We start from the raw sequence: 20,972 nt of genomic DNA on the forward strand, positions 1-20,972 counted from the left end.
AAATTTATGAATGGATACGTTTTCTGTAAAAGATAATCTGCTTGATGTTAACGATGAATGGTAAAATATATTATATGTATGAAAAGTAGAAAATTTTCTTTAATTTATGTATGCGATCACACAAAATGAGATTATAATATGCATATGTAGACAGAGCCAAAATTTCTTTATAAACTCTAAGAAAAAGCTTAAAAATTGGCATTAGAATTAATTCCCAAAAAGTTTAGGGTTCCCAATGAGATGACAGTTTTCTTAAAACTACCAAAAATACATATTATATATACATATGTATGTATATATATTAAATTAAAGAGATATAAAAGATAATAGACAGACCAGAAACCTAAACATGTAAAGTTTTTAATGCTTTTTAATACTTATATACCTAATCCTTATTTAATACTAATACAAATTAATATCTACAAGGCTCCATAAATGAATCATTCAATTGCAGAGGAAAGTCTTTTAGAAGATATACAAAAGGTACAAAAAAAACTGCTGAATTAATATAATGGTTATTCTTTTGCTGCCTATTAACAATTAAAGTAATTTAAGTATAATATAACTATAAGCTAAAACAATTGTAATTCTTCTTTTTCCACCACAGCTATTTGTTCAGCCTTTTGGTAGAACAACACCTTGTTCTATTTAACGACAATAGGTCACATTTGTCCAGACTTGTTTTGAATGCCCTTTGTGCAGGGTATAGAATAATATTTGTGTGTTTGAGCAATTTTTGTTTACCCTGCGCTCAGCTCGCCTTCGCTGACGTCGACGTCGACGTCGACAGCGTGTTGTGGCCCCTCTCGGAAATTATGAAAAAAAGCAAAGCAAAAACAAAAACAAAAAAAGAAAGAATTATTTTTAAAAGATATTCAAAAATTTCCCCTTTAAGCGAAATGTGCATCCATGTGCTGCATATGTCTGTTCTCTACGCCTGTCGCTGTCTCTATCTCTATCGGATGTATCTGTATCTGTGGATGTATCTTTGCATGTGGATGTATCTGTATCTCATGTGTAGTTGTGGAAAATCTGTTCGACTGAGGGTCGCACAAATGGTATAAATATTAGCTCATTACAATCCAGCAGCCACTCGCAGTTCTACAGCGAAAGTGTTGCTATACAAAACATTTACAAACTTTTCCTTTTCCTTCGCCGAGAAAACGGTTCGTTTGCCTAATATTCTATCAATTCAGAAATCAGAAATCAGAATTCTTAGTTGTCAAAATTGTTTTGTTGTTAAAGTTTTTGGAACACACACAGAAATAATTATTAAAATCTCCGCACGGATCTCCTTCGAAATTGCGCGTATCCTTTGCTCTAATCGCTGTTCTCTACTCTCGTCTTTGGTATTTGCAGTGAGAAAACAGTCCATTCGCCATGTGTGATGATGAGGTTGCCGCATTAGTCGTGGACAATGGTTCCGGTATGTGCAAAGCTGGTTTCGCCGGTGATGATGCACCACGCGCTGTCTTCCCCTCGATTGTGGGTCGTCCCCGTCATCAGGGCGTGATGGTGGGCATGGGCCAAAAGGATTCCTATGTGGGCGATGAGGCGCAGTCGAAGAGAGGTATCCTCACCCTCAAGTATCCCATTGAGCACGGCATCATCACCAACTGGGATGATATGGAGAAGATCTGGCATCACACTTTCTACAATGAATTGCGTGTCGCACCCGAGGAGCACCCCGTCCTCCTCACCGAGGCACCCCTCAACCCCAAGGCCAATCGCGAGAAGATGACTCAGATCATGTTTGAGACCTTCAACGCCCCCGCCATGTATGTGGCCATCCAGGCCGTGCTCTCCCTGTACGCCTCCGGTCGTACCACGGGTATTGTGCTCGACTCTGGCGATGGTGTCTCCCACACTGTGCCCATCTATGAGGGTTATGCTCTGCCCCATGCTATCCTCCGTCTCGATCTGGCTGGCCGTGATCTGACCGATTACCTGATGAAGATCCTCACCGAGCGTGGCTACTCGTTCACCACCACCGCTGAGCGTGAAATTGTGCGCGACATCAAGGAGAAGTTGTGCTATGTTGCTCTGGACTTTGAGCAGGAGATGGCCACAGCTGCCGCATCCACATCTCTGGAGAAGTCCTACGAGTTGCCCGATGGTCAGGTGATCACCATTGGCAACGAGCGTTTCCGCTGCCCCGAGTCTCTGTTCCAGCCCTCGTTCTTGGGCATGGAATCGTGCGGCATCCACGAGACCGTCTACAACTCGATCATGAAGTGCGACGTTGATATCCGTAAGGATCTGTATGCCAACATTGTGATGTCCGGTGGCACCACCATGTACCCCGGTATTGCTGATCGCATGCAGAAGGAGATCACCGCCTTGGCGCCATCCACCATCAAGATCAAGATCATTGCCCCACCAGAGCGTAAATACTCCGTCTGGATCGGTGGCTCCATCCTGGCCTCTCTGTCCACCTTCCAGCAGATGTGGATCTCGAAGCAGGAATACGATGAGTCTGGCCCTGGCATTGTGCACCGCAAGTGCTTCTAAGCTCACACACAACACACAACAGCCACACACAACAACAACTACAACTACGCACACACTCTACACTATGCACAGATCGAGGCGTCGAGGAGGCGCCTAGGATGAGATGAATGATTAATTTTAAGTGACAAAACCTCTTGCTGCCCTGCCGAACCAGACCAGACCAGGACCAGACCGAACCGAACCGAAACGGACCAATCAATCAGTCAATTCTTGTACCAATCAGTCGATCAATCAGACAGCAATGAAATGTATTATATTTATATATATTAATATTTATTGGAAGTGTCGCAAATGACGAAAGGAGAACTTAATATGAGATTATTAAAAATGAGTCTAAATTTTACAGTCTTACAAAATAAATAGCATCCAATTTTAATTAAAAACCTCAACGAGATTCGATTGCAATTCCCCAAGAAGCAGCGTGCAGTATTTTTAGCGCGCAGGAAATGGTGGCGTTAAATTCGCACAAACACGCCCACAGAAGAAGGAAATCGAGGTGGGGCCACAAAGGTGAGGATCATGGTGATGTGATGATGTGATGTGCTGCACATGCTCATCTTCTGTTCTATGTACTCATCTCGTTGTTTTTCCAAAAATGTACATTCGAAACAGACAGACAGACAAACAGACGCATCGTCTACCCCCTCGTAGTCAGCGTCGTTGTGGGCTGTCTAAAAATAATGCCTTAAGCAAATAACATCAACAAATGTGTTCTCAAGAGAGGAGAGAGATTGAGATTCAAACATGACCACAGCAGTTGTGCAGACAACATTTGGTATCAACATCAACACTCGCTTGTCGCTGCTTTAATTGCAGTGCCTCGACCCTCGCGGCTCTGCGAAAATATCTTGGAATTTCAAGTACATATGTGTGCTCCTCGATCTCTTCATGGGCAGCTGCTTGACTTCCTGGAACTAGAAACTACCCTAAACACAATTTAATCGTAATCGTACGTAGTACATGCATTTTTATTGTTGTATATTGAATATGTATGCTGCCGTTTTTTAGTTTTTATACATTTAATTATAGAAATGCATTTGTTGTATACAAAATATTGAAATGCCATACTATATATTGTATAGTTATATAGGTATATGTATATGTATGTATTATATAAATGAGTTATCAATCACATTTTGATCATTACTTTGAATATGTGATATTCGTCGTTGTTCATTACTCGATCGGTCGGTCGGTTAGAATTTTTTAGAATACTGCAATTTTGTCAAAATATAGTTTTCGTATCGTTTCGTTTTTAGTTTCTTAGCTATAATATAGATCGTTGTATATATCAAGCAGAAAGACAGACATCACTTCGCTTTTCCTCTTCTTTTTTTTCTAAAAATCCAGTCTATACACTTATGATTATACACATTTAAATACACATAATGGAGTATGCAAATTGTATTGTTTTGCTTTAAGTACATCGTTTCCATTTCAGTTTAAGCACAAGTTATTATGTTAAGTATAATTTAAGGCACATTTAATGGACAGTTAAAGTCATGTTTTTTTTTATGATTTTGATTGGACCTGCTCTCTCATTGTCTTTTAATTTTTCTTTTTCCGTTTCGTTTCATTGTCATTCGATTGGAATGCTTAAAAGGAAGTTTGTCTCTAAGGTTGTCATATTATAGTAGTTAATATCTTTTCTTACACAATTATTAATACGAACATTTACGCTTACTCAACTAATCATAATAATAGCAATAAAAATAATAATAATAATAGATAGCTTGTTAATAATAATAATAATTACAACTGTGTTGTAATAACGGATTTGCGTATTATGGTCGGCTCGCGTCCCTTGGGTGCGGAAACCACCTCCGAGGAGACCAGCCAGGGCGAGACCATGTCCTTGCTGCTGCTGTTGTGAATGTTCGATGGAATGCGTACGTTCTCCTGCTGCGGATGATGGCTGCTGTTCTTCTGTAGAAAGTAATGAGATTGGATTAGTAAATATTCATAATTCAAAAGTGTTATTATTAGTTTCGATTAATAGTGCGTGCAATTGAAATGAAGATAAATGTTAGTTGGCAAGAGAGTTAGGTTAAAGGACAGCCTGATAGTTCCCCCCAATAAAGTGTGGTGTCAAACCTTTTCGCTGTGCGCTGAATCGACTTCGCTTTGACCCTGATGCTGCTGCTGATTCGCCTTCTGCGCCTCCAAACGCTCCTGTTCGCTGAGCGTGGAGAAGAGCAAAGTGCCAGCGCTGGGCGTTGACGTTGAGGACTTTGCTATTGCCTCTGATTTGTTGCCGTTGCCGCTGCCGCTGGTTGCAGCTCCACTGCTCGCCGCCGTTGTGTTATTGTTTATGATATTGTTAATGAATATTTCATTAATGAGTATTTCAGCTGCCGAGGCATTGCTCAGCATAGATTGCGGCGGCTCCGTGGGAGTTGTTGCACTTGCAACTGCAGCTGCTGTTGTTGCATTGCTGCCACTGCTGCTGCTGGCAATCACATTAACACTTGCAGACGAACTGCTGGGCGTGCTTATGGTGGTGACACTTGTCGTCATATTGCTGCTATTGCTGCTACTCGCATTATTTATCGAGGCGGGCAGCGACGATGGCGGCGTCGGTGGCCCACTGTAGCCAGACACGAATGTGGCATTGCTAAAGGGTGAGTTGCTGCTGGCGCGAGCATTGAGGGTGCTTGAGCTGCTGCTGGAGCCGCTGCTCGGCTTCTGTTCCGGTATGCTGAGCGTCAGCTTATCGCCGCCCTATTCCCGTGAATGATGTGTGGTGGTGGTGGTGGTAGCAAACAATAATAGCCACAAAGAGCACAGCGCATTACAAACACACAAAGTGCACACACAACACAAAATGTAAATGAAAATAAACAAAAATAAATGTACAGAAAGCATGAAATAAGTGCAAGGCATGGGGCGGATAACTGGTTTGAGTTTTTGTTTATCTCTCTCTCACTCTAGGTCTATTTCTTCTCTCTTCAACTCACCACAGATATGTAGGTGGCGTTCAAGGAATCCGGTCCGTCGCTGTGTATATGATTGCTGCTGCTATTAAGGTTATTGTTATTATTGTTGTTGACGTGCATGTTGCTGCTGCTGCTGTTGCTGCTACTCGAGTGGGCGGCGGCGGGCACAAACATTTGATTGGTCAGCTTCGCATTGCCGCTTGCACCCATTTCCTCCTCCACGCGAGCTGCTTGGAATAGCAAACGACAATTGAATAACGAAAACAAATTGCAGATAATGGCAAACACTTACCCTTTAGTATATTGCACTTGATGTTGCCAGGCGGCAACGCTGTGGCGCCCACATTGGCCAACTTCACTTGATTGTTCGGCTTCTCATTGTTGTTCGAGAGGCGCTTCAGTGTCTCCGTGTTGTGGTCCATGTCAAAGGTCTTGTTGATGGTCACCCTGCAAATCAATTTTGAGCATTATCAAATTTGTCAATCGAGTGATTATGAATATTATTATTTACGCTACCTGATACTGTTAGCATCATTAATGGCTTCGTTTGCAAGCACAGATGGGGATGGATCTTTGACAATGGACTTAAGTAATGAATCTAGCTCTCTATCTTTATCCGATAAGCCGCTCCTAACACTGCACAATGCGACACACACACAGACAGAGCATACGAAACAGAAGCAGAACAGAAGCAGAACAGCAAAAAAAAAGAGGAAACAGAGACACAGATGAATACAAATACAATGCGTATTAGTCAAAGAAGCGATACAAAAAGTGCAGCAAATGGAAATGCAAACGTTTCTAATACACACCTGAGCTGGCCGGAGCTAATTGATGCCTTGCCAAAGCTGCCATGATGCGAAGTGGCCGCACTACGGAATGGATTCGTCTCATCAAAGTTCTTGGTGGCATTCGGTGAATAAGGGGGCGTGTACTCCGGCTCCAATCTAAAGGTAAAAGCATTCAATTAAACATCTGGTAATATTTCTAAATCATTTTCACTTACTTCACAGAAAGTCCCGCCGCCTTGCCAATGGAGCCGATCTTGCTGTACGCCGGATCATCGTTGCTAAAGTTAGATTTCAGGGAATTGCGTCCCAACGAGGCGCAAGCAGCTGCCGCCTGACTTGATGAACTGATCGAGCTGCTGCATGCCGCATCCGGTTCAATGATGGCCGAGTTTTGAATGACAGTGAGCACAGATGGTGACGGCGTCACAGTGATGAACTGATCTGCCGAAATGAGCGAGTCGAATGCCTCATTGTTGTTCTCGATTACAGCTGGCGATGGAGCTGACACTTGTGCGGCAGCTTGAGCTGCAGCTGCCGCAGCAGCCGCTGCACGTGCATTAACAGAAGCGACAGCAGCAGCTGCCGATTCCTGGGAAGCCTTTTGACGCTCACGCAACAGATGCGACTGACGACTGGCAAAGCGCTGCGATGGGCGACGCTCAAATTGCACCGTTCGACGGGCTCGACTCTGCTGCGTAGTCTGGAACTCCGTGCGGCCAGAATAACGGAAGCGTGAGCCCATGCGGAAGAAGTTCTGGCGAGCCGAGGGACCCTTGACAGGTGCCCGCAGGCGGAAGAATGTGTGATGCTCGACGGCGCACTTCCACAGATGCTTGCAGGCCTTCTCGTTGTACAGCCGAAAGACAAAAGTGTGTTCCTGTTCACGTCCCTCGTCATCGTCCTCGATGACAATCAGCGTTAGCTTCTTTTTCTTGAAATCCAGCTTGCTTATCTTGGGCCAGAAGAATAAACCAATCTTCTGATCGCGCTCAAACACCAGAATCCCAGTGGGCGTTAGTCCGAGATGATATTCGCAGCTATCCTTGCCCAGCACCGTGTGCATGTCCACGCCGTACATGTCCAGCCACTTAGCCTTGTTGAGGAACGCTGTTTCGGCTTGAGCTGGCGTTAGACCGCGACATGTCTTATACTCCTCCAATATGGCAATCTCCAGATCCTCCGTCTGTTCGGGCACAAAGCGAAACTCCGAAACAGTGGCCGCCGAATGCACCTGATCATCGTAGTCGCCCAGTTCAGCTGTGAATTGAATGGACACATGAGATTTATGCACAAAGCCAAAAAGAATACAATGCTATAATCAAAAACAATTGAAAGATGTGCTCGTCGCTCTCTCAGCTATTGTGAGTTGAGCTTGAGGTCACACAGCTAGCCGAAAAATTGGCCATTCATCTTTTAGCTGTTTTTCGCATTGTTTATAACATTGTTGATGCTTTCGCAAGTGCCAAATTCGACGAGTAACACGTACACTGCAAGGCCAGAGCGCACAGCTCGGCGGATTTGTCATCTGGGCAGTCGAGGCGCCCCTCCAACAAGTCTTGTTTCAATTGCAAGAAGAACAGATAGCGTGTCAACTCCTCACGCAGCGTATTCGGCTCAGAGGAGTAGAATTTGACCTTTAAGCGGAATGTATACGGTGGTCCAACTGTGAATTATAGAAGACATTTTAATTGCCATACAATTGTCATGCAAATGTGAAGTTTACTCACTTTTAACCTGCTTCTTAATGGGTTTGGTGGGATCGAGCCAATGCTTAACATGATTGGCGTCCATAAACTGCAGTCCAAAGTAATCCTTCTCGATAATATCTAGGGCGTAGAAGACCTGCTCGTACAGGAAGCTGCCAAGCGCTTTTTTCTGCAATCAAAGCCAGGTCAAATTAATTATTTATAAGTATATCAAACTATGTGCGTGTGTGTTTTATTTGTTTGTTTTTAGACCCTTCGCTTTTGGAGGAAAGTGCGAAAAAGAGTCTATTAGATTTGTCGAAATTTCGTTATACGCTACAGCCAGAAGAAGGTGCTTAACTCTTTTTATATTCGTTCTCAAAAGTTCATTACGATCGGATCATAAATATCCAAATATAAATTAGGAATAAAGAAAGTGTATATATCCGAAGATAAAAGTTTCTAACGAAGTCGCATACTAAATGAAAGGGTCTGTTGCAGTCAATACTTGACTGTGGTTTTCATACTTGTTGCTGTTGCTTTTTGCTGTTGGCACGCAAAGTGGCCCTGAACTAATCACGTTTGCTTTTGGCGCTGCTGATATAATGTTACGGCGATCAGCAGTTCATTTCGATACGTTTCTTGTCGTTTCGTCGTGTTTATCACACGCAATCGTGGCATGCACCTTAAGTAAACAAAACCCCAACCCTTCCACATACCACATACAGTTGGTTCCCTGTCCCTGGGCTGCAGATAAGCGCAGACAAATTGTAATTCTATATACTCACCGATAATTCGATGGAAAGGTCAGTGTTGTCCAGCAGAATTACACGGCAGTCGATTTTGTTTTTGTTTACCACAATGCGTTGCGGCTTAATCTGTGACCCGCTGCTGCTCGCAATGACGCCACTTGCAGCCCCGCCTCCGCCTCCTCCGACACCGCCCCGCACGTTGCTCGCATTATCCGCATAGTTGTTGCGCACCTTGCGACGACTTAGAAAACGCAGCATTTTTCAGTTTGTCACTTAAGTTCTCTCTCTCGCTCTCACTCTTGCTTGTTGTCTTTTTTTGTTAGCTTTTTTAGCTGTGTTGCCAACACCGCAGCAACAGCAGCGGCAATGGCAGCGTTAGCAGCGTCAAGGCAGCAGCAGCGTATTGCACCAATAATTCACCTGTGTGCTCGCTTCTTCGTCTTCGGCTGGGAAAAAGCGCAGACATCAAGACCGCAGTACACGCACACACACACACCGACACAGTCTCAGTCTCACACACAGCCAGGTACACGCACAACTGCACAAGACACCAACACTAAGGCACGCAACTTGTTCTTGTACAACACACAAACACTCACACGTATACAGACGCAAACGCCCCTCCGTTTACTTCTACACACTAAACACAAATCGGGTTGAGCTGAGCTGGGGCGCTCCTTTGGCCACCGCGCGGCTATTTTTCCCCAAAACACAGTTAGTTAGTTGTTGCCGCGGCGTCCCCTTTTTTGCACAAGCACTCAAAAAACAAGTCCGCCCCAAACACGTTCCCTTCTTTTCAATCCTTGCCGAATAACAAAAAACACGGCCACCACAACTTCTATACGCATTAATTTTCAGTCTTTTAATTTTTTTTTTGTTATTTACGCGACGTAACACAGCTTAGCAGGTGTGAATTGTAAAAAGTAATTGTATAAAAACTATTTTTATGTGCTGCTGCTGCTCTTCATAAAATTGGTACTAGAGGTGGCGAATCATCGATAACACTATCGATGCATCGATGTTCTTGAAAACATCAATGTTTATGGCAAGCAACGATGTTTATAGCAGCCAAATAAATAGTGTATTAAATGGATAATTAATAAATACATAAATATTTTTGATGAATGCACGTTTTTTGTAACTTAAGTAATTAAATAAAATGTTTCTTCACGGTGTTTTATTTGTCAGGGTGCGCAAGCAAACCTGCTGGTATATACCAAACTACAGAAACCTGAACAATAGCAATCTGGTTACACTTTCATAAAGTTTGTGCAAAAATTTGCAAAGCGCGGTTACAACGGAGCTTCATTTTCATAAATTTGTTATTTCCGTGTTAAAACAAAACTAAATTACGTTTACAGTGTTTGTGAGCATAGCTGCAGTGGCGTCCTCACACTTGTGTTGCAGATTTCATCAAGGAATAGCAGATTCCTCTAAAATACAACATTGAAGGAGTAACGGCATTTTTTTTATTTGAATGGACGCGAGGCAAAGAATGGTAAGTAGGAACAGTTTAAAAACCACAAAATCCTAAGGGCATTGGTGTTTTGATACCAAAGACTGTATTACGTTCTTATTATGAATTCCTTTCCTTTGCCTAATGCTACCTTTAGAATTTTAAAACATTAAAATTGCTGTTAATTTAATGTGGCCCCTTCTCTGCTGATTAAAATACCACTTGTTTCGAGAATATACCAGATGCAAACGATAGTTTAGCCGCACCTCAGTAGCCCACAATGAATGAATTTGCCTTTACCGATTTACCAACACTTGTTGGAAATTCGATAACGCGAAAATCGATTATTGAAGGTAATTTTGAATTTTAGCGCCATAGGCAACAGCTATAACTTAAATTTGAAAATAAGTAAAGGTAGTGCGTCGGTTGGACTGTTAGCATGGTGGACAATAAAATACATGCATCACGAGTGCTCAACAAATTACATTGTTTGTTTTATATAGCTTTTATATGTAGTTTGAAGGCAGAGGAAACTATCAGTTAAATAAGAACTACAACTACATTTCCCACCGCACACAGTTGTAAATACGTCGAAGCACGTTGGAGTTTTGTAGTTGCAGTCGGCATTTGCAAAATCCTTTTTTATGGGCAATTTATTCCTTTATTTGTTAGTGGATTTAGGGATGTAACTGTAACTGAAGCCGACGGAGTCAACAGCACTCCCCAGAATCCTCAACCCACCCTGCGATACGCCGACACCATTGGTCGCAGTATTTTGAGTTTAAAGGTAAATGGTAGATTTATCGCCGACAATTTCCGTATGTGTGCCTCAGTGTGAGTGTAGTTAGAGTCTGGCTTCCTTGGTGTTGGTTGGTGTGTTGGCCATGTTTATATCGGGCTTTTAGTGGCCCCATGAGATGTTGTTGCTTCCTGTGTGAGCTTAAGATTTTTTTATACGGTTGCTAAAAGCGTAAACTATTTCAAAGGCAATCGCAATGCCAATCGCATGATTAATCTAAGCTTATTGGCTATCAATTTTCACTCAACTCGATTCGCATGCACAATTTACACATAGAGAGGGGAAGGGAAATGCATTCTCGATAGAGAAGACAGCATAATTATATATGACGCAGCATGATTAATTGCTGGCTAATAAGGAAACTCGATCCGTCAGCAGCCGATGGCTGATAGATGCTTCTCCTCCACAGCTTGGCAACTTGAGCTGACCATGAATCTGCGTAGGCAGTAATTATGACAGGCAAGTAAACGCTTTCTCTTCCCTCTCTCTCTCTCTTTCTCTTCCTTCTCTGTTGGTCTCAATTAACAAATGGCCTGAAATAGACTTGCGTGCTCTTCACTCTATGTGTGTGTGTGAGCCAAGGGATTGTGTGTTGGCTTGTGGCATGTGTATTGTATTCGTGATAATGGCCCAGGTGAGCAAATATTTGTGAGAACTTTACTGAATAGTTATACTATATATGTACTTTCTCTGTACTGTATGTTACTGTGTCGTGTGCTGTGCTGTGCATTTATCTGCAGTTGAGTGCTAAATAAATTCCTTTTAATTAAAACCGCAGCAACGTGATTTAAATTGCTTTCAACTCAGCCTGAGACGGAGGCTGAAACTGAGGTTGCGTTGCAATTTATTGGCGTCCATCCATAAATCAGTCTCCGCGTCGCGTTGCCAACCGAAAAGGTGAATTCATTTTAATTAAATAGAAAAATATTTTGCTGTTTGCCGCGCTAACAAAGTGTCGAAGGAGTGATATCCTCCTCTTCTTCTTCTTTGGAGTTGGAGTTGGGAGAGAAAAGTCGAACTTTGCAGTAATTGGCTACTTAAGTTCCTCGATTGGACGTGGACCAGGCATTGCAATAAAAAACATCCTCGTGTTGTAAAATTTTATGTGTGATTGTGTGTCGCTTTACGATATCCTGACGATGCTGCCATCCTCCCTTCCATCCCCCTCTCCGCTTCCTCTTCGAACTCGGCTCGTTATTGTTGGCCAAGAGACAGGCAGTTGGCTGTGTTTGCTGTGTTGACTCTGGGACATTTGTTGTCTCAGCGAATTCTCGGGCAAAGAAAGAGGAAGCGATTGCCGTTACCTGCTCACCTACGCCCTTGGGGAATAATTCACGGCTATTTGGCAAGTCAACAGCTTGTTTTATTCCGGCCGTGTAATTTTCGATGAGTATTTTTATGACACCCGACGACAAAAGGCGCCCCCGAAAATCAATTGCAAATCAATGTTGCAAACCCGCTCGCAAAAAATAATTAGTTTAGCGAAGAGCAACAACAACTAAATGAATAATCTATAGTTTGATGTTATTCAAAAAATTATGCACAATTTAATTTATTTCTTGTTTAATAATGCAAAAACAAAAGCCAACAAAAAACCAAAAAAAGTGACAAGTTTTTTGCGTGCTTTCATAAAAAGCATATGAAATGTTCGTATAAAAAAGTTATTTATGCCCCGGGGGACAGCTTTTGTTGCAACGCCAGTTGCAGGGGGAGAGGAGAGAGGGAGGAGGGTCGCTTAGTGGTTGTCCGACGTCCAACATCCACCACGCCTTCTTGCCCCATTTGGTGTCAGAGTTGAACTAAGAAGAACTCACAGCAAAAAAAAAAAAAGCTAAAATCTAGCGGCCTTTTTTCCGCCTCTTTTGACAGCAGCTCTGGTGGTTAGGGGGCGGGGCAGGTGCGGTGCGGTCAAAACTTTCGCAGCGTTGCAACAATTAAAATGTGGCACAAGGGTCATTGAAACAATTGGCCATTGTTATGTTGGCCAGGAGATTTAATTAATGCCACTAATTACTTTAAGAGCTTTCCAGCTGCAATCTTAACAGAGAATACAAAGAACGGACTACGAACTGTGAGACTTGGAGTCAGCTACAGATACAGATACAGATACATTTACAGTTGAAGATACAGCCAAGAAAGCGACAGAGAGAGAGAGAAGAGGATAAAAGTTGAAGGGCAGTTTGGTGGATGCTCTTGGCTCGGCTTTTTTGGCCTGGCCAAAACAATATGCAAATGAGAATTATATTCAAATGGATACTCGTATATATATCTTCTTTTTTTTCTTCTGCTTTTCTATGCCAGTAGGTAGCAAACTAAAGTCATAGAATGAAACTTTTCGTTGTGCTTGACTGTCTGCGGCTTTTTTCGGCTGACTGCGACTTACCAATGACTTCAAATGACTTTCTGGGCTAAAAGCAAAGAAAACTTGCAAAAGGTTTTCTGGCCCTTTGCCCACACTCAAACACACACTCAAACATATGTCTAAAATGTGTGTTGAGTATCTGAATCTGACCCTTGGGGATGCGGCAACAATAAAACTATCAACTTTAAACTGTAGTTTATATTATTGATGTGTTTTTCTGCTCTCTCATAATTAGACAGGCAAACACAAGAGAGAAACTGAGAGAAAGCCAGGCCAAGTGCAGGCTAAAACCAGAGCAAAGCCAGTCAAGTACTTTCGAGTTGTAGTTGAGCATATTTTTGGCTTGCTTTTTCCATCCCACATAAATCAGACTTTCAGATAGTTTCAGCTGAAGTTTGAGAGGGTGATTGGAACGTAGCCTGAGTTGGAGTTTGAGTTTGGAGGCAGCTCATCATCAATGTGCAATATTTTGCTTATCATGCATTCTGGGAATGGGATGGGATGGGAAAGAATCATCTAACGATGGAGCACTAAAAGTGCTTCAGCTTGGCAGCTCGACCAAAAAGTAGTCCATTAAGCTGTGAGCAGCACAATTTGCTGATTGTTGGAATTTGCGATAGGAAATGAAAACCGAAACTGAAACTCATTTAAATCAATATTTTGTTGGGCACGTATGCAGCAGCAATAACAGCAGCACTATTTGTTGGTGGGTGGAAGGAGGGAAGGGAGGGGAAGCAACACTCGGACTCAGCACAATTGTCGAACGTTTTGGCCGTTGTCTTTTCCTGGCCACATGCTTGCCACAAAAACCAAGAGAGAGAGAGAGGGAACCCAAACCCAAACCAAACCCAAAGCCAGATGACGCCTGCATGCAAATGTCTCGTAACATTGTCCAGAAAACAAGGATTCTTCCTCCTCCCTCCCCCTCGCTCCTCTTCGCTGCCCACACACGCAATTATATTTGCCTTAGGTCGGCATTAGTTCAGTGAATACTTTGGACTCGGACTCCGACTCCGGACTATTGGCTACCACAACGACATCTACGACAGCGACTGCTTCTAAGAGTCATTTCCGCTTCCCTCTCCACATATCGCTTTGGTTATCGTTATCGTTATCGCCGCACTTCCCTCCTTCCCTCTCGACGTTAGGTGACAGCTTCAGTTTCCGTTTTTTTCATAAGTCTGTTTGATGTGTGCGGTCTTCGGTTAGTGTGGCAATTGTTCAGATTTGTCGCAATTTTATTTATTTACTCGCAATCCACACAGAAAACTACTTCCTAACAGACCACTTAACACTGTTATCGTAATGTTAAAGAACTCATATATTAAAGTGCTTCTTGACATGATTTTTATACGCTGTCTTAACTTTTACTGATGTAGTAAATCATTTTTAAGATCTGTGATACTAAATCAACCTTTTAAATTTCGAAATTCTGACTGTTCGTTAAAGTATTTCCATTTTGAAGATTAAGAAGACACTTAACAGCTGTTAAAACAATGTTAAAGAACTTATAAATGTGTTTACATATTTAATAGCTTCAAACATATTTAATATATTATAATGACATTACTTTACTGATGTACTTCAAAATTACAACATTATAAACAGTGAGATAATAAATAAAATCTCAACAGCTTTGCAATCAAAATATTAACGCCACTTAAGAGCTGTTAAAACAATGTTCAACAACTTACAAATTCATTTACATATTTAAAAGTATTTAAAGTCATATATTTATATTTAACATTACACAATTTTTAATTCAGAGATAATAAATCAAATGCATCTTAACAGCTTTTAAAATATGCAATCTTCGCATGTTCATAAGTTTATTTCAAAGTTGAATATTAACAGGCCACTTAACAGCTGTTAAACAAATGTTAAAAACTGACAAATTTATTTACACATTGAAAGCGTTTTGTCGTATTTTGTGTATAATGCATTAACTTGTAATGGAGTAGGAAATCATTCACAGATTCTAAACTGTGTAAATAAAGTCTTTTACCTCGCTGTTAACTGCATGTTAAGTATATAATGTTAAGAATATTAATAGGCCACTTGACAGCTGCTAAAGCACTGTTCCTCCACTTATGAATTTATTATTTTAATAGCTGCTCGACATATTCTGTGTTTAATGTGTCAACTTTTAATGATGCAGTAAATTATTCACTTTGTAATCATATATCAAAGTCATGTTAACAGGCTGTTAGCTCGCGCTGTTAAATGTATCCCAATCTCCGTTGTCTGAGACATTTAACAAAAATATATTTATTTGACAATTGGCGATTATGTCGTGAACTCTCAAGCAGATTAAATTCAATTGCTTTGAATGGCAAAAAGCAAAAAAAGAGAGAGAAAAATCTCAGACAAAAATTGAAACAAGATAATTTTAGGCATTTTCTTTTTGCTCTGTGCTCTTTCATTTTTATTTTTGACGTGTTTTTCACAACATCCTGCTCTGCTCTGTTTCCATTGCATCACCTCCATTCCATCGAATCGCATCCATGTGCGAATGTATTTCGAGTTGGTCTCTACGCATTTATCTCATCATTTTTACTGCGCATAGAATTTTTGACAGGCAATTAGCAGCAGCGTTGCCAATGACTGCAGGACTCTCTCCCTCTCTCCCTCTCTCTCTCTCTCACTCTGTTGTGTATGGAGTTCTCTCTTTCTATGGCTCTGTTTCGCTTTTATGACAGTTTTCTGTCTTTTTTTATTGTGCGACAAGAGAGTTTTCTATGGCCTTTTTGACGCTTACGATTTAAACATTGTCTTAATTGCTGCTTTATGATGTGTGCGCTCAAATGACACGGAGCATTTGTTAGCCATGATTATGATTTAGTTAAAGAAACGGAGTCGGAGTTGAAGTTGGGCGCCATAAAGATTAAACAGACAGTCGACAGTCGGAGAATGAAGTAAGAATTTCTTACTTTTGCACCCGTCAGCAATGAGCAGCAGAGTCATAAAACTTCGACTCCGACTGCAGCAGCCTCTCTCACATATCATTCGTAAAGTTCTTTAAATATTTGTTACATTTCGTGTACATAAAATGTTTACAACGTAATCATGTGTGGCAACAATTCTTGTATATAGAGAGGAAGGGGCAAGAACAATCTTTGTGTGCAACCCAATTTCAAAGCTGACCCAAAATTATCATTTCGAGGTGCTTTCTTTAATCACAAAGCAACATTCATTACTCAAGGCAAGTTAATTTGCCAAAAAACTCTATTACATCTAATGAAAGAATCCAGATTTAACTGCTTCCACTCAATTGCCTAGGCTTAAGGCTGAGGATGAGCATGAGGATGCAAGACTCGCATATGCAAGACTCGTACACAATGGGATATATAGTATTATTCCCCAGCTGTAGAGCCTAGATATAAAATATGTCTGCTCACAAATTTATAGGCAAAACAACAACACACAAATGCTGTAGGTATAAAATAAGCGAATGACAAACACACTGCGGCCATAAAGAGAGTTGACAAAACTACAAGATATTCTAGTTAAGAGTTCCACAAATTTTAAGTGCTCCAATGAAATGATTTAGGAATTTTGAAATTTGTAATTAAATTGTTAATTCATAATTCGAATTCATTGAATGTTCAGTTTGCTCATAAAACGAAGCTATCTCAAATTTTATTACAAACTCTTTATGCTTAAGGTTAAATTCTAGTTAATTAGCATTAAACTTATAGCAACGTAGTACAGAAGAACCTTTTGCCAATTGTGGCTGCAGGGTATAAAAATATATTAAAAATTTGCATTTCAACATTAAATTATTACTGGAAGATTTTTATGACAAATTATGGGGGCGTAAATTATGTTGGGTTATACTACGACGTACACCTTCGCCCCCCCCCGCCCACAACTCGGTTTCTCCCCCTTCGTCTTTAGCGCCAACAGCGATGCACAAACAAACAAGGAAGCGTACACAAAAAGTGAGATGAGAGAGAGAGGAGGAATGAAGAAAAGAGTGGGAGAGAGAAAAAACACCCACGTAGCTTTTGTGTGTTGCCAAAAAGGCAATAAAAATATTTTCGCTACAGATCTTATTCCTGCTTTATTTCGCCATTTTTATTTGTTTCTTCCTCAAGTTTTATGCCAGCGTATAAGTGTGTCGCTGCCTCTGTGTGAATGTGTGTGGCGTAAGAAGAAGTTGGAGGAGGGAGACAGTCAGAAGAAGCAGCGCAGGTTGGTGTGTGTGTGACGTAAGGAGAATGGTTGGAGAAGAAGAAGCAGCGCAGTATTGGTTTGTTTGCGTACCGTGTACACCTTTTGCTTGTGGGAAAAAACCTCTTTTTATACTACAAATATACGAATGTGTGTGTTTGTTTGCCACAGTCAGAGTCAGAGTCAGCGACGGAGTCAGCTTGAGAGTCTGTATGTATCGTTTTACGCTTGGCCTGGCGCTTATCCTTGTTTGGCATTGCCGATGCCCATGTCCTGGTTGTCCTCGCTGCTGGGATGCGAGTTGCGGGTTGGGTTTGGGTTGCCTTGCGATTTGTTTTTAAAAGCCGCTCAGCTGTGGCTGAAATAACTTTTCTGTTTGTTACCTTTGTTAAAACAATAAAATTATTATTATTGCTCCACATGCTGGAATTTGTCGACTTAAATTGTTCTCTCGCTCTGAGGTCCTGCATAAGGATATCAGGCCATAAGCGACGACCGTCTGCACACATCTGTCTGTCTGTCTCTTTCTCTTCCTCCGTCTCCGTCTCTGTCTGTGTGGGTTTTTGCGCCAGTCTCATATAATCATCGTCCATCATTTCTTCGACTTGCACATCGAGTTCGACCCTGCGACAGGAATTTGTCATGCAATTTATATTTTATTTTTGTCGCTCTCTCGCTTTTGTTTTCATACACTGCCATAAAGGGTAATGTGACTATGTAATAAAACATAATTTATTAGCCATATTATGACTTTTCTTTAATTCTCACATACCTTTAAAACCATACTCAGACTTATCTATTTTTATTAGTATATAAGTAAACGCTTTTAACAATCCTGCACATTTCATGGCGAATGCACTTGACTTAAAAGCGCTGATCAGGTAGAAGCCGGCGCCATCTAGCGGTCATTGGCCGCGTATTTGTTATTAAACATGCTGTCATATTTGGATTTTCCTTTAAACTTCGCATACTTCTGTGCCAGTTTCTACGTTTCTTAATCCCAAACATTCTTAATAACTGATTTTAACTTTTAATACTATTACAACAGTTAGTTATTAACTGAATACAGTCTTCAGCTAGCAACTGACGCCATCTAGCGGTCATTGGCAACCAGTATACTACATTATCAAACTTCTGGTACAATTTTATATAGATTCTTTCTACTTTTCTTAATAACAAACATTCCTAATAATACTTTTAGTTATTCTTCTAATTCTGACAATTTCAGCAGTTAGTTATTAGCTGAAGATAGTCTTCAGCTACAAGCTGGCGCCATCTAGCGGTCATTGGCAGCCAGTGGTATACAATAATTAGATATTTGTCTTCCTTAAGTACATCTCAGAGTACTTGGAAGTCGAATACGCCCCATTGTCGACTTATTACTCGTTTTGCGTCGTTCAGCGGCAATTTTATGTCATTTGTTGATTGTGTAAATTTCGCTGTTTAGCAGTTGCGTCCGTCTTTCTGTCTGTTTGTCGAATGGCCCTTTGGCCTGCGGCATTAGGCATTTGGCTTTGACGTTGGCTTTGACGTTGACTTTGGCTTTGGCTTCGGCTTAGGCCGTTTTAAAGGTGCTAAAGGATTTTATGTGGCGCAGCGTCCAAAAGCAGGGCTTATTTGCCTTCGAAGTCAACGAAGGCGCAGCTACTCGTTGTTGAGTCAGAGACAGAGTCAGAGTCGGAGGAGCTGCTCGTTTAGCGGGGCGTCTACATAAAAAATGATTTACTATATGAATGGGGTTCTTCTTCCCTTTATGACAAGTCGTAAATTGCATTTTATGTCGCCATCGTTGTTCGAGTCGAATCGCGTCTCTTTCGCTCAACATTTTCTGTACTTCTCAGTCAGTGTGGAGTCCACACAAACACACACACACACATTTTATTTCATTTTCATTTCTTGTATATTTGTTAATTAAGATTGAGGATGATGTGTGGCAACTGCACACTGCAAATGGCCAATTATGCAACGTGTTTGCAACCTGCCTGCAGACTGCAACATGCGACCTACCTCAGGCTGAGGCTGAGACTGAGCCACTGCCAAATCCTTGCCACCCACCCACTCACGCACACACACACACACATTGATACACATACAGTGGGTACAATCCTGCAGTCGACCTTTTGCTAGCGCTGATGCTTATTTTAATTAGACTCGAGCTTGCGAGCTGCGCTTCTTCTTCTGCTTCTTCTTGCCTCGCTGCAGCACAAAAGGTAAACTCAAATGTGTTGCCTTCCGTTGCGGAAATAGCTTGTACTTGAGCTTGTAATACACCTGGCCTGCTGTCCTCTTTCCCTCCTCTCCTTCTCCTACTTAGTTGCAAGTTAGCGTAAGCATCTCTATTTGTAGCTAGGCGGCATCTTCTCACTGCGTGTCTCTCTCTCTCTCACACTCTCTGTGATGTCGCCTGCTTATGGCAATTGCGAAAAAGGCTTTTGCCAACATAGAGGAGAAGGTGGTAAAAGAGATGAGCCCAAGCACAGCCAAGAGATTACGAAACGTGTCACAAGTGCAGTCTGCACCTTTTTGAAGTTATGTTTAGAACGCTGACACAACCTGGCTGCCTTTCCTCACTGTTTTCCTCACTGTCGACTGTCGACTGCCGCCTGACTGCCACGTCTAATGAGTGGAAATTAGAATTCAAAATATGGCAAAAAAGTCACGTTTTGTGAAATTAATGATTTGGGGCGACCGCAACAAGGTGACAGCAGCATTTGTATCCTCAGTCGCAGTCGCAGTCTCATTCTTAACCACACATTCCCTTTCTCATCAGCTGAAAAACACTTGTCTCAAATATATTCTTGCATGCAATTGACTTGATTAAAAGTATGCGATGACATTTTAAATAGTGCTGCAGCAGATTCAGTTCCGTAGCGACTTCTCTCACCTGGCATTGCTTAAATTTCATTGTCTCGAATGTGAAATATTAGAACTACCCATTTTCAGCAAAAGCTAAACTGTGCGAAAGTGGTATTAAAAATACAAATATACTAAAATATATCCAAAAATTATATTTGGTATAACGATTTACGACTATTTTCGAAATATACTAAAATATATTAAAAGTTATATTTGGTATATAGGTATACTTATAAATTTCAAATATACTATTACATCATAAGTTGTATTTGGTATATACATATACCATTATATTAATTATATACTAAAATATATCAAAAGTTATATACTATTACACTTAAAATATACTAAAACATCCAAAGTTATACTTTGTACTTCGATATGATATTATATTAAAAATATACTAAAATATATCATGGGTGCATTTGGTATACCAATGTACTATTACAGTTAAAATATACTAAATTATATCATGAGTTATATTTGGTATATTCATATACTATTACATTAACAATATACTAAATTCCATCCTATATCTTAAGTAGTATATGTTATACTAATATAGTACATTCATAATATACATTTAAATTAACTATATATATACTAATACTTTTAAAATATACTATATTTATTAAAATATACTATATATAT

At 40.9% G+C, this 20,972-nt stretch overlaps 2 protein-coding genes across 8 annotated transcripts; one reads left to right on the forward strand and one right to left on the reverse strand.

Moving 5' to 3' along the window:
• The first annotated feature begins 1,069 nt into the window (after positions 1-1,069).
• On the forward strand, positions 1,070-2,894 carry LOC133839096 (actin-87E). Its single transcript, XM_062270435.1, has 2 exons — positions 1,070-1,166; positions 1,360-2,894. Exon 2 carries the CDS (start codon positions 1,381-1,383, stop codon positions 2,509-2,511), a length of 1,131 nt encoding a protein of 376 aa, XP_062126419.1. The 5' UTR covers positions 1,070-1,166; positions 1,360-1,380; the 3' UTR covers positions 2,512-2,894.
• A 945-nt stretch (positions 2,895-3,839) lies between these two features.
• LOC133839095 (band 4.1-like protein 4B) lies at positions 3,840-9,664 on the reverse strand. Of its 7 annotated transcripts, XM_062270429.1 has the most exons (11): positions 9,561-9,664; positions 8,712-9,121; positions 7,966-8,113; positions 7,725-7,901; positions 6,454-7,495; positions 6,260-6,394; positions 5,964-6,083; positions 5,740-5,894; positions 5,469-5,677; positions 4,606-5,232; positions 3,840-4,437 (listed from the first exon to the last, which is right to left on the reverse strand). In XM_062270429.1, exons 2-11 carry the CDS (start codon positions 8,931-8,933, stop codon positions 4,264-4,266), a joined length of 3,009 nt encoding a protein of 1,002 aa, XP_062126413.1. In that variant the 5' UTR covers positions 8,934-9,121; positions 9,561-9,664; the 3' UTR covers positions 3,840-4,263. The 7 variants fall into 7 exon arrangements, with proteins under 7 accessions (XP_062126413.1, XP_062126412.1, XP_062126414.1 ...); XM_062270428.1 differs by having other exon boundaries at positions 8,712-9,657; XM_062270430.1 differs by having other exon boundaries at positions 5,469-5,674; positions 8,712-9,656.
• Between the last annotated feature and the right edge of the window lie 11,308 nt (positions 9,665-20,972).

The sequence above is a fragment of the Drosophila sulfurigaster genome, chromosome 2R (genome assembly GCF_023558435.1).
Source record: "Drosophila sulfurigaster albostrigata strain 15112-1811.04 chromosome 2R, ASM2355843v2, whole genome shotgun sequence".
Classification (NCBI taxonomy): domain Eukaryota; kingdom Metazoa; phylum Arthropoda; class Insecta; order Diptera; family Drosophilidae; genus Drosophila; species Drosophila sulfurigaster.

Coding starts and splice junctions, on each gene's coding strand:
- LOC133839096 (XM_062270435.1), top strand. CDS start 1,381: ATGTGTGATGATGAGGTTGCCGCATTAGTCGTGGACAATGGTTCCGGT.
- LOC133839095 (XM_062270429.1), bottom strand. CDS start 8,933: ATGCTGCGTTTTCTAAGTCGTCGCAAGGTGCGCAACAACTATGCGGAT. Junction 8,114..8,711: donor ACCTTTCCATCGAATTATCG/GTGAGTATATAG, acceptor CTTTGATTGCAG/AAAAAAGCGCTTGGCAGCTT. Junction 6,395..6,453: donor GCGGCGGGACTTTCTGTGAA/GTAAGTGAAAAT, acceptor TTTTACCTTTAG/ATTGGAGCCGGAGTACACGC.